Source organism: Oncorhynchus gorbuscha, linkage group LG12, assembly GCF_021184085.1.
Source record: "Oncorhynchus gorbuscha isolate QuinsamMale2020 ecotype Even-year linkage group LG12, OgorEven_v1.0, whole genome shotgun sequence".
NCBI lineage: Eukaryota > Metazoa > Chordata > Actinopteri > Salmoniformes > Salmonidae > Oncorhynchus > Oncorhynchus gorbuscha.
The window spans coordinates 34,103,904-34,117,873 of NC_060184.1; the positions used below are offsets into that span (position 1 = coordinate 34,103,904).

Consider the following 13,970-nt stretch of genomic DNA (forward strand, 5'->3'; position numbering starts at 1 on the left):
TTCAAATGATGTATTTTTGTGTTAACTTAACATATGTCACGTCACGCACACCATTGAATTGTTAAGAATGTTTATCCTCGTGATGTCATCAGAATGCGGGTATGGTTCTTACTTGGATTATGACGTGAAGGCTGGACTTTTCTGGATGTTTTTTTCTTTTTAATCTGATATACTAAGAATGCCAACTAAGTGACCTTAAATATGACCATTTTGACATAGTTTCTCTTGATCAGTTTCAGGTCTTGTTATTCAACGTTGAAGGAGAATTTGGAGGCCTTTCATTCTTTGACGGACCTAGAAGAAATGGGCACAACCAGGGCAGTAGCAGCTGACCCATGATGCCACACTGCAGGACTGTGACCAGCCATGCCCTCCTCCCCAACGTTTACCAGCAGGGGCTCCTCTCCATCCGACAGTTTGCTCCCATAGGCCAGAAATACAACTACACCATACAAGAGGAACGATGGCAAGGAGTTGTTTGAACTATGGCACGCCAGCAAGACAAAGGTGAAGTCCCCCAACATCTGATACCAAAAGGAAAACCACGATCAGGTAGATCCACTCAGATGACATTTTATCCATTTTATGAGGACAAAACAAGTCGATTTAACAATTCTGATGGTTTAGCGGCTACACTGTTTCACCATGTTGACGAGGTTGCACCATGGCTGCTGATCCCTGTAGACTAGTAGAGACTCCGGCGCTGAGCTAAGCCCAGTGACCCTAACCCATGATGCAGCGTAACGGTGGCGGGGTGGGGCCCGGCGGCCAGCCGTGGCTGCTGCGGCGCGTGCGCCTCACCTGGCTCAGCTTCATGCTCTTCTTCATCCTGGTTTTCTTCCCACTCATCGCCCACTACTACCTCACCACCATCGACGAGGCGGGCGGCCCCGACAAGCGCATCTTCGGCCCGCGGCCCGGCAGCGAACTGTGCGAGACCAAGCACGTGCAAGACCTGTGCCGTATCCGCGAGTCAGTCAGTGAGGAGCTGCTACAGCTGGAGGCAAAGCGGCAGGAGCTGAACGGGGAGATCTCCCGGCTCAACCTGCGCATCGAGGCGTGCAAGCGGAGCATCGACAGTGCCAAGCAGGACCTGCTGCAGCTGAAGAATGTCATCAGCCAGACGGAGCACTCGTACAAAGAGCTGATGGCCCAGAACCAACCCAAGCTCTCTCTGCCCGTGAGGTTATTACCCGACAAGGACGACCCAGGCCTGCCCCCGCCCAAGTCTGCCCGTGCCTGCCGCCTGCGCTCCTGCTTCGACTACGCCCGCTGCCCGTTGACCTCTGGCTTCCCTGTGTACGTCTATGACACGGCCTCCTACCCCTGGGGCGAGTCCCTGGACCCATTGGTCAAGCAGGCCTTCGCCACCTCGGTAAAGAGCAGCATCTATGTGACGAACAACCCCAGCATCGCCTGTCTGTATGTGGTGCTGGTTGGGGAGCTGCAGGAGACTCCCTCCTCCCCCCTCCCGGCTTCCTTGGAGCTGGAGAAGCAGCTGAAGGCTCTACCCTACTGGAGGTCTGATGGACACAACCACCTCCTGGTCCATCTTTCCAGGAAGTCCATGACGCAGAACTTCCTGTACAATGTGAGCACGGGCCGAGCGGCAGTGGCCCAGTCTACCTTCCTGGAGCAGCAGTACCGCGAGGGCTTTGACTTGGTGGTGTCCCCGCTGGTCCACGCCCTATCTGAGCCCAACTTCCTGGAGGTGCCGCCCCAGGTGCCCGTCAAGAGGAAGTACCTGTTCACCTTCCAGGGCGAAAAGGTGGAGTCTCTGCGAAGTAGCCTGCAGGAGGGACCGCACCAGTCCTTTGAGGAGGAGATGGAGGGAGATGCACCAGCCGACTACGATGACCGCATCATCGGCACGCTCAAGGCGGTTCAGGACAGCCACCTGGACCAGGTGCTGGTGGAGTTCACCTGTAAGAGCCCGCGGCCCAGCTTGCCTACCGAGTGGGCTCTGTGTGGCGAGAGGGAGGACCGGCTCGAGGTCCTCAAGGCCTCCACCTTCGCCCTGGTCATCTCCCCCGGGGACTGTCAGTTGGTGGCCTCTGCAGGCAGTAGTATGAGGCTGTTTGAAGCCCTAGAGGTGGGGGCCATCCCTGTGGTGCTTGGGGACCACGCTAGGCTGCCCTACCATGAGCTGATCCGCTGGAGCGAGGCAGCCATCATGGTGCCTAAGCCCCGCATCACCGAGCTGCATTTCCTGCTGCGCAGCCTATCAGACAACGACCTGCTGGCCATGCGACGACAGGGACGCTTCCTGTGGGAGACTTACTTCTCCACCTCGGAGAATGTACTGGGCACCATCCTGGCCAGCGTCCGAACCAGCATCCAGGTGCCTGCTGCACCCATCCGCGAGGAGCCCGCCCAGGAGATCCCCCACAAAGCAGGCAAGATGGCCGGCACAGACGCCAACCTGGCCGACAACGGTGACCTGGACCTGGGCCCCGTGGAGACGGAGCCACCCTACGCCTCGCCGCGCTTCCTCCGCAACTTTACCTATACATCAGCCAACACCTACCAGACCTGGAACCGTGCCCCGGGGCCTTTCCATCTGTTCCCCCACACGCCGCTGGACCCTGTGCTGCCCTCGGAGGCCAAGTTCCTGGGCTCGGGCACGGGCTTCCGCCCCATTGGCGGCGGTGCTGGGGGCTCGGGGAAGGAGTTTCAGGCAGCGTTGGGTGGTAATGTGCCCCGGGAGCAGTTCACGGTGGTCATGCTGACCTACGAGAGGGAGGAGGTGCTAATGAACTCCCTGGAAAGGCTCAACGGGTTGCCCTACCTCAACAAGGTGGTGGTGGTGTGGAACTCCCCCAAGCCTCCTTCAGACGACCTGCTGTGGCCAGACATCGGCCTGCCCATCGTGGTGAGTACTTTCCACCGCCGCTGAATACAAAACATGCCCCCTCTGCTAAGTGCTCACTGCTCAGACTGAACAATATGATTGAATGGGAGAGAGTGATCTGAAAGGCCCTGCTCGTCCTACCCCATTCTGAAATGCAAATAGTGTAACTTGTGTCGTGGCGCAGCAGTCTTGGAAGGCCGTGTGTGTCTGAGAGTGTGCTCAAGCCCATTGGTCTAGCTGCTGAAACTCATTTAATCTGCTCTCCCTGCTTCGCTTACAACACTGCAGGGCAGCCGGACAAATTACACCAGCTGATATAAAGTGTGACGTCCACAGAATAGGTCTGTCTTTTAGAATGGAACTTAAACAGAATACTCAAGTATCCCAATTACACTGTCTGTAGTAAAGAGATTCCCTCTCTGATCTTGAATGACTAGCCTAATTGGTCCACGCATTTGACAAACCGCGTAACTATTGAATGCTATTAGATCATTCCATACTTTCATGTTTTTTGTTCGATGGGTTAGCCTAATAAAGCTGTTGAGAAAGGGGGGGCTGAGTGGTTTGGACCATTACCCTGTGCTATACTTTCATGAAATGCCACATTACATGGATAGTGACGCAAAACATACTGTTTTTACATTTACATTTAAGTCATTTAGCAGACGCTCTTATCCAGAGCGACTTACAAATTGGTGCATTCACCTTATGACATCCAGTGGAGCAGCCACTTTACAATAGTGCATCTAAATCTTTTAAGGGGGGGGTGAGAAGGATTACTTTATCCTATCCTAGGTTTCCTTAAAGAGGTGGGGTTTCAGGTGTAGCATAGACTGCAGTATTTCATATTTTTCTACACTAGGGTGAAGGTAGAGGTGGACTCACGCTGGCTGGGGTTGAGGACGGACTCGGCGAAGGGTCTGAGGGGGAGCAGCTGGGAGAGCAGATTTTGCTCTGTATTCAAAGTCCTCTATCTTGAAAACTTGACTACCGACATGCACACATTCTTGGGATTGTATTAACTTGAACTAATTAAGAAAATACTCAAATATTTTCAATGTAATACTTCTCCTGTCCTGCAGGTGGTGCGCACGGAGAAGAACAGCCTCAACAACCGCTTCCTGCCCTGGGACGCCGTGGAGACTGAGGCCATCTTGTCCATCGACGACGACGCCCACCTCCGCCATGACGAGATTATGTTTGGGTTCAGGTCAGTTAGAGGGGAGTCTGGGACCGGTCATTGGATCCAAAGCTCTTTGGAGAAAGAAAGTGTACTTTGTTTTGTGCCTCATTGATTTTCAAAGAGATGCATTTTTCTTTGGAACCCAGCAGACCGATGATCTGTCTACAGATATCGACAAGCATTGTGTGAATCGACACTTATTCCAAAAGTTAAAAAAATATATATATACATATGACCTCTGCTGCACATATATATGCAGCAGAGTATATATATATATATATATATATATATATATATATATATATATATATATATAATGATAAAAAATAATAATGAAAAAACGCACGCTGACATTTTAAAAGCATTTTCAGCTCAGTACCACACCATAAACCAAAACTAATGCAACTGACCCTGATAAATCAACAAGAGAGAAATGGACCATGTTGACTTTCAAACGCCACATGAGCATACAGTACTAGACTTGCCTCACCTTGAATATAACATCAGGGCCATGTGCAAAGCTACATTATGGGATTCAAAACAGAGGAGAGAGAAAAAAGCCGAGCTAGGGAATGTAACACCTCTCAAATCGATAGACGGCGCTCTACACGCAGTGACTGGACATATTTTTAAACCATATCTTGAAGCTATACGTACTTTGTTTCCAGTCTTTGTTGTTTGTAAACAATGGAGAAATACAACATTGGCCTGTAATTTTGGGTTATGATAAAAATAGATCATTGCCCCCTAAAGCCATTTATTGATAAGTTACATTCTTCAAGAATCAATGGGTAAATATTGATTCTTGACCATTTTGAACAGCTTCCCAAAATCCCAGACTGCAGCATTGTCCACAGGTTTTACCACTTTTGCAGCGTGTCCAGACAGGCACCGTATGAATGGGGTCATTTATCATGAAGTATCCTGTAATCATTTTTTCCCTCACCTAGAACCACGGCTAAATACCCACTGGGACGTTCTATAGCGTGGGTGTAATGGGAATGTACTAGATCTCAAAGGGGAAGGGGTTATAGTCTTGTACGTGCCAAGCATCCAGAAGTAGGAGCGTGTCGTCTGATAACAGCATGTAGCTGTTGATACTCCCCAATCAGTGAGCACGTCCTTGTATTCTCGTGTGCGTCTGTGTGCACGTCCGAAAATAATACACAACAGAACACATATCTCTTCTCCTTGTAGATTGCCGTCCTCGCTGACGAGCTGTTGGAGACCTTTTTGTCAGCTGTATGATTTTCCTTATAGGCCTACATGTACAATACAATATGAATATATTGTGGTCTCATTTTGATGCAATTCTCCTCAGCTCATTCTCCCCAGTATATTGCTGCCTTTTTCGTCATGTTTCTTTTGGTCTGGTTGTGTGGATCAGGGTGTGGCGGGAGGCCAGGGACCGCATCGTGGGCTTCCCCCGGGAGGTTCCATGCCTGGGACGTCAACCACCAGTCATGGCTCTACAACTCTAACTACTCCTGTGAACTGTCCATGGTGCTGACGGGCGCCGCCTTCTTTCACAAGGTACTCCCCCTCTTCCCTCCCCCGTCGTGACACCTTTCAACCCCGTGAGCCCTGACCTCTGCTGCACGTAGCTCTGTTCGGTGGTCCTCTGTAGCTCAGGTGGTAGAGCATGGCGCTTGCAACACCAGGGTAGTGGGTTTGATTCCCGGGACCACCCGTAATGTAAAGTGTATCGGCGACTGCAAGTCACTTTGAATAAAAGCATCTGCTAAATGGCATATATTATTATATCATACAGTGTATTCAGAAAAACTTTTTCCACATTTTGTTGTGCGTTACAGCCTTATTCTAAAATTGATTAAATAGTTTTCCCTCATCTACACACAATACTGCATAATGTTGAAGCAAAAACAGGTTTTTAGACATTTCTGCTAATATAAAAAAAACTGAAATATCACAAGTATTCAGACCCTTTACTCAGTACTTTGTTGAAGCACCTTTGGCAGCGATTACAGTCTCAAGTCTTCTTGGGTATGATGCTAAAAGCTTGGCATCTGTACTTGGGGAGTTTCTCCCATTCTTCTCTGCAGATCCTCTCGAGCTCTGTCCGGTTGGATTGTGAGCATCGCTGCACAGCTATTTTCAGGTCTCTCCAGACATATTTGATTGGGTTCAAGTCTGGGCTCTGGCTGGGCCACTCAAGGGCACTCTGAGACTTGTCCCGAAGCCACTCCTGCGTTGTCTTGGCTGTGTGCTTAGAATCGTTGTCCTGTTGGAAGGTGAACTTTCGCCCCCAGTCTGAGGTCCTGAGTGCTCTGGAGCAGGTTTTCATCAATCTCTCTGTACTTTGCTCCGTTCATCTTTCCCTCAATCCTGACTATTTTCACAGTCCCTGCCTCTGAAAGACATCCCCACAGCATGATGCTGCCACCACCATGCTTCACCGTAGGGATGGTGCCAGGTTTCCTCCAGATGTGACGCTTGGCATTCAGAACAGAAAATCTTGTTTCTCATGGTCTGAGAGTCTCTAGGTGCCTTTTGGCAAACTCCAAGCTGGCTGTCATGTGCCTTTTACTGAGGAGTGGCTTCCGAACTGGCCACTCTGGTGGAGTTCTGCAGAGATAGTTGTCCTTCTGGATGGTTCTCCCATCTCCACTGAGGAACTCGGGAGCTCTGTCATTGTGACCATCTGGTTATTTTTATTTTTATTTTTTATTTTTATTTCACCTTTATTTAACCAGGTAGCCTAGTTGAGAACAAGTTCTTATTTGTAACTGCGACCTGGCCAAGATAAAGCATAGCAGTGTGAACAGACAACACAGAGTTACACATGGAGTAAACAATTAACAAGTCAATAATACAGTAGAGAAAAGTAGAGTCTATATACATTGTGTGCAAAAGGCATGAGGAAGTAGGTGAATAATAACAATTTTGCAGATTAACACTGGAGTGATAAATGATCAGATGGTCATGTACAGGTAGAGATATTGGTGTGCAACAGAGCAGAAAATAAAATGAATAAAAACAGTATGGGGTTGAGGTAGGTAAAAATGGGTGGGCTATTTACCGATAGACTATATACAGCGGCAGCGATCGGTTAGCTGCTCAGATAGCAGATGTTTGAAATTGGTGAGGGAGATAAGTCTCCAACTTCAGCGATTTTTGCAATTCGTTCCAGTCACAGGCAGCAGAGAACTGGAACGAAAGGCGGCCAAATGAGGTGTTGGCTTTAGGGATGATCAGTGAGATACACCTGCTGGAGCGCGTGTTACGGGTGGGTGTTGCCATCGTGACCAGTGAACTGAGATACGGCGGAGCTTTACCTAGCATGGACTTGTAGATGACCTGGAGCCAGTGAGTCTGGCGACGAATATGTAGCGAGGGCCAGCCGACTAGAGCATACAGGTCGCAGTGGTGGGTGGAATAAGGTGCTCTAGTGACAAAACGGATGGCACTGTGATAAACTGCATCCAGTTTGCTGAGTAGAGTGTTGGAAGCAATTTTGTAGATGACATCGCCGAAGTCGAGGATCGGTAGGATAGTCGGTTTTACTAGGGTAAGTTTGGCGGCGTGAGTGAAGGAGGCTTTGTTGCGGAATAGAAAGCAGACTCTTGATTTGATTTTCGATTGGAGATGTTTGATATGAGTCTGGAAGGAGAGTTTACAGTCTAGCCAGACACCTAGGTACTTATAGATGTCCACATATTAAAGGTCGGAGCCATCCAGGGTGGTGATGCTGGTCAGGCGTGCGGGTGCAGGCAGCGATCGGTTGAAAAGCATGCATTTGGTTTTACTAGCGTTTAAGAGCAGTTGGAGGCCACGGAAGGAGTGTTGTATGGCATTGAATCTCGTTTTGACACTCCGATTTGACACACTTGAACTCTGTCTGCAAAGTAATTGGTGAACCAGGCAAGGCAGTCATCCGAAAAACCGAGGCTACTGAGTCTGCCGATAAGAATATGGTGATTGACAGTGTCGAAAGCCTTGGCCAAGGCCCTTCTCCCCCGATTGCTAAATCTGGCTGGGAGGCCAGCTGTAGAAAGAGTCTCGGTGGTTCCAAACTTCTTCCATTTAAGAATGATGGAGGCCACTGTGTTCTTGGGGACTTACAATGCTGCAGAAATGTTTTGGTACCCTTCACCAGATCTGTGCCTCGACACAATCCTGTCTCTGTGCTCTACGGACAATTCCTTTGACCTCATGGCTTGGTTTTTGCTCTGTAATGCACGGTCAACTATGCAACCTTATTTAGACAGGCGTGTGCCTTTCCAAATCATGTCCAATCAATTGAATTTACCACAGGTGGACTCCAATCAAGTTGTAGAAACATCTGAAGGATGATCAATGGAAACAGGATGCAGCGGAGCTCAATTTCGAGTATCATAGGAAACGGTCTGAATACTTATGTAAATAAGGTATTTCTTTTTTTTTAGGTTTATTAAATGTTTAAAAAAAATCTTAACCTGTTTTCACTTTGTCATTATGGGGTATTGTGTGTAAAATGAAGAGTAAAATGTTTTATTTAATCCATTTTAAAATAAGGCTGTAACGTATCAAAAAGGGAAGGGGTCTGAATACTTTCCGAAACCTGTCTTCTATAAGATACATCACCCTCATCCCTCTTCTCCATGACTTCCTTGTACTTTCTTTGGTCTGACCTGTCTCACCCTCATTGTACCTGGGCCATATTCATTAGGCACTAAACGGAAGAAAAGAACGTAAAACAGAGGGATGACTTGTCCACTGGACTCGCTCATTTTCTGTTGCACTTTCTTCTTTTTTTTTACATTGAGTGTTCTAATGAACGGAATGCCGGTTGATTCCCTCATATGTTTTGTCTCTCTGCTGCAGTACTACGCGTACCTGTACTCGTATGTGATGCCTCAGGCCATCCGCGACATGGTGGACGAGTATATCAACTGCGAGGATATCGCCATGAACTTCCTGGTGTCACACATCACCCGAAAGCCCCCTATCAAGGTCAGTGAGGCGCACACACACACACGTATACTCCAAAAAGACACACACACCCCGGGCACTGTTTATTTATATTTCTGCTCACTTAGCCAATTACTCAACCTGACATGCTCAATATTCTGTGGCAAATTATAAATCAGAGCACAACAAGATTGGATTGTTGCCCTACGCTTGCGTTTCCCTCGACATCTATTTGCAAGACATTTATACTAGTATATACATATTTATGGCTAGCGGACTAATTATGCCAATCGAGCCAGGGGGGATTTTGGGACCTGGAATCTTGGAATATTCCCAGGTGTTCCATTCCGGAATTAGAACAGGCTTCGATGGTGGGTGTGACTTGACAGCAAGTTGGCCCTGGTAAGAATAAGGCAGGTGAATAATGCATGTGGTTGGAAGTAACCTCCTATAACCAATGAGTGACTTTCCTTTTCCTGGAGAATCAACCCTAAGAGTCAACCTTATTTTATGCAGCGTAATATGTGTCGCGGTATTCAATTCTGTGCAAGTATTCTGTCCCAGTATTCATTGGCACACACTGCCATATTTTACGACCACATGTTCATGGTATCGACAAAGCAATCAAAATGGTTGTAGCATTGTCATTAGATACACACAGACACCACCCTTTCCATTTCCTCCCTCTTAGGTGACGTCTCGTTGGACCTTCCGCTGCCCCGGCTGCCCACAGGCCCTGTCGCACGACGACTCTCACTTCCACGAGCGCCACAAGTGCATCAACTTCTTTGTCAAGGTGTACGGCTACATGCCATTACTCTACACACAGTTCCGCGTGGACTCTGTGCTCTTCAAGACACGTCTGCCCCACGACAAGACTAAGTGCTTCAAGTTCATCTAGCCCAGGGCTAGGCCCAGCTAAGGAAGTTGGGCAGAACGGAGCAAGAGAATGAGGAACTCGGGCAAAACGGAAGAAAGGCGGAAGAGGGAGCAGAGAGGGCTGGTTCTGAGATGGATGGAGGTTTGGGGGTGAGGGCCTACACCTAAGAATTGGATCTAGGATGTACAATAACAACCCTCTCCAGTTAATTGGCTGAACCCCCTCAGAGCCGCCCCCCCACACCTTTACTGGAACCCCTGATAGGCTGGAAGCAGAGAAGGGCCGCTGCCAATCAAAAAGCCTTTTCATTTGTTTTCTGTCCTCATGTCATCTGTGTGTTTTATCAGCAACCACTACAGATTCAATTTTTTGCGCCACTTTTTATGGGCACGAGGGGTGGTAACACTGCCTATTCAAAGACTTAACTTGACTCTCGGAGCCAAACTCAAACTGACAATGTAAACGACTGGTTTTAAACTGACACAGGGAGAGCGAGACCGAGAGACAGTGGACTGTCGCAGTGGGTCCTGAGCTCCTGAATCGCTAGCTAGACATGTAACCTTTTGGGAGAGAAACAAAGGGGCAAAGGCATATACGGTTTGTCATTGCACTTATTTCTTTATTTTATTATTTTTTTACTCATTTTACATTTATATACTCTACTCTTGTATATGAAACCGCGAGAGAAGCACTGATGGTCGCAGAAGTATTTTTTTTCGGTGATCTTGTTTTTTTTTGTTTTTTTTACGTGGTGTTTAATTTTGTAAATCCCAATCTCGTGGGATTATCAGTCACCAAGATCCTCTTGTCGTTGGCAGACCCATAGAAATAGAATTACTAGAATGGGCAAAGCCCCTCAGACCATGGCATTCTCAGAGTAGATTTTGTTTCTATGGGCAGACCGAAGCTAACTCCAGACAGAGTCCCGTTTGTCACTCTGCCTCTCAATGACTACAGATGGAGACTAAAGAACAGGATTATTAGGCCACAAGTTCTATATATTTACCCCCTCCCCCCTTCCCCACGAAAAATAATTGCTCAAATATTCATAGGAAAATGGGAAAGCAATTACCTAACACTTTTGTTAAGGCTACAGCAGACTACAATGGTTTTAAGCTGGACCGAAACACTTAGTAGGCCCTGTTGTTTTCAGAATGGTTGTCACCAGCTGTCACTGAGCGTTTACACGACTTTTTGTGACTTTTTGGATCTTGGTGGTATTAGGCTACCTATCAATGGTCGGTGTTAAATGACGGGTTAGTCGTTCCTATATAGTCCTCTAATGAAGTGTTCAGTAATGGAGGAGGGTGAACTTGCCCCTAGATTCTGATATTGGGTCAGTTTTGCATTTCCCCCACCAATGGTTAAAGGCCCAGTGCAGTCAAAACCGTTGATTTTTGTGTTTTATCATGTATTTCCACACTGTGAGGTTGGAATAATACTGTGAAATTCTGAAAATGGTGACTCCTTTTTTAGTTTAAGATCTGTTTGAAAAGACAGACAATTCAGCCTGTTTTGGTGGGAGGGTGTTTTGGTCTGGTGACATGACCAGGTGGTAAATAAGACTGTCAGACCTCTCTGCCAATAACAGCTCAGACCACTGCTCTTTGCTAAGAAGCTATTTTTGTTTTCAATTCAAATGGTCAAAAAGAATCACAGTAAGGTACTTACTTGTTACCCAGAAGTGATTTGATATCGAGATACAAATGGCTGCATTGGACCTTTAAGGTTAGGATTGGGGGAGGAGAAGCTGATCCCAGATCTGTACCTAGGGGAAGACTTGACCCCGGAACATTTAATCATTGTTTCAATTGGGCACTTTTGGGAAACACAAGTCTAAACATATCAGACCTTAGTGCAAGGAACTGAAAAACAAGCTTATTTTGGTGTTTCTATCCCTCATCATCATCACAGTTCCATTCAGTATTAACCTCCAGAATGAGCTGCTTCTCTGTACAGCGTCTCCACGTCCGGTCCCTCAAGTTTCATTTTGTAACGATTGATGCTCAATGAATGTTTTCTTTGCCAAATAGGTACGATTTTAACTGCTGAAAAACAGCACAATGTTTTGCAGAGTGCACAATGTGAACGCTTGTTAATAGGATACGGTCTGGTACACCCTTTTACCCCCTCACCTCTTTTAGACAGCACCCCCCCCACTCCCCCCTCTTAAAAAAAGAAAAAAAAGAAAGTTGACTCCCCCCTCACCAATTGAAATGGCAGTGCCTATACAGCCCTTATAAATGAACGTGCTTTGACCTTTTCTGGCTTCATTCCATTGATTTGACTTGAGGATCTAATCTGTAACACGAGATCCTTTATTTGAGATGATTCAGGAGACGTGACGACACTGTTGATCAGCAATAGGAATCTATTTGATTCTGGGAAGTTCAAACTATGGAACTCCACATTATCGTCCCCATGATGTCTGTATATTTATTGAATTGAATATATAAAATGGGTATACTAAGGCTTGCTTCTGAAGGGGTTAACTTTGTGACTAGAAATGGTGGCGGCGATAAAAATGAAACGTGATCTTGGTCAACGGCACCTCCTCACCTGACTGACCACGCATCACTGGTCCACTTCAACATCTATTCCACATAGGTTCAAAGTCCTTTCATTGAAATGACGTGGAAACAACTTTGATTCAACCAGTGTGTGTGCCCAGTGGGGGGGGTCCTCATTAGAACACTAACGAGAACCAGCAGGTGGCATTGACAGCTCGACTTAAAACTCGCCCTAAACCACAGACCTAGGGATCATCTCTAGCCTACGCCAATCCTAACCTGAACCTTTTTCAGAGGTGAAAAGCAAAACTGATCTGAGATCAAGTCTTTGAGACCACTACAGTCTGGGTATGTGCTCAAACCCTTTTTTTTTATGTGCACTCACACATACCAGTGGCTTGAGTTTGAGCTCCAGATGCTGTCTGAAAAATGACCTGGCTGACAGACACACTCCTAACATTTCCAGGGGCAGGGAGGGGTCGACTCGGGTGACGTCTCATGCAGTGCTTTGGAAGTCCCACCTCTCCTCTCCCCATTTTCCCCCTCGGCGGACAATGACACAGCTGGTTTTTCTAGTGTCAACAGATGAAGAGGGCCAGGAAAAAGCCACCAATCATTCCTCTAGCTAGCTGTTTAAGTGTTCTGAAACTATGCGCTCATGGGACTGTTTCCCCCAACACACCCAGCCCTGGGTCTTGTTCATTAGGCACCAAACAGACTGAAACAGGAAGTCCCTACCTGGAGTTGGTCCAATACATAAAAAAATATAAAAAAATATAAAATCAAAAAAACGCTTTAAAGCTGTTTGCTAGTGAGCCCCAATGAATAGGACCCTGGGCTAGGCTACCTGCCAACTGCAACTACTGCTGCCTGCCCTGTTCTGTACCAGACTGACCACTGATGACAGGGTAAAACAAACCGTTGAAGGCCAGACATGGAATTAAAATCTCAACGTTAGTTTAAAGCGTGTCTCTGACTCGTGTTGTTCTTTTGTCGTCCAACTCCCTGTCTCCTCCTTTCACCGCAGAAATTGAAAAAGTAGGCATACATTTCCTGACGTTCTCTATTCTCACACGTTATTAGCCACTATGAGCATGTTCAGCTTCATCAATGACACTGGAAGTTAGACTCTGGGGATTTACTTCAGTCAGCATACTGGTGGATCTCAGCGCAATATGTCACCCATCTCTCCATGACTCCATGCTGGGAGGTGTGGCTGCACACGGTAGAAACCCTGACCCAATGGGTGTTGGGCGTCGGGCAGCAAGCCTGAACTAAACACTGAGCCACTAACATCACAAGAGGGAGAGATGAGAGACTCCTCCCCTCATCTCCAGCCAGGAGAGCGAGGGAGGAGGGAGTTCTTGTAACAGTAAAGCCGAGTAAAGGTGCTAGTACGAGACTCTAGTGTTCACTTCTGCTTCTCTGTGGCAGCCATCAAACATGTTTCACAGTGAAATGTGAAATAGACCCTGTGTTCCAGGCCTGCTTCAGAGTCAGCATGACACACTCTGTGGAATCCTGCTTGTCATACTGTACACCCTTTGTAGCATAACGTCAGTACCCATAATGCTCTGTTTCACCAGTGATTCTCTACATAGAAATATAACGACTTTCTATGGAAGAGCATACTGT

The 13,970-nt window shown here is 47.2% G+C and overlaps 1 protein-coding gene across 1 annotated transcript in view; it reads left to right on the forward strand.

The window, feature by feature from the left end:
* Nucleotides 1-13,304, forward strand: part of LOC123990909 (exostosin-like 3) — a 43,604-nt gene extending 30,300 nt beyond the window's left edge. Inside the window, 6 exon segments of the mRNA XM_046291921.1 lie at nt 234-2,872; nt 3,934-4,061; nt 5,422-5,458; nt 5,460-5,567; nt 8,859-8,987; nt 9,637-13,304. Coding sequence (XP_046147877.1) covers nt 731-2,872; nt 3,934-4,061; nt 5,422-5,458; nt 5,460-5,567; nt 8,859-8,987; nt 9,637-9,846 — 2,754 coding nt within the window. The 5' untranslated portion in view covers nt 234-730 and the 3' untranslated portion in view covers nt 9,847-13,304.
* The last annotated feature ends 666 nt before the right edge of the window (nt 13,305-13,970 follow it).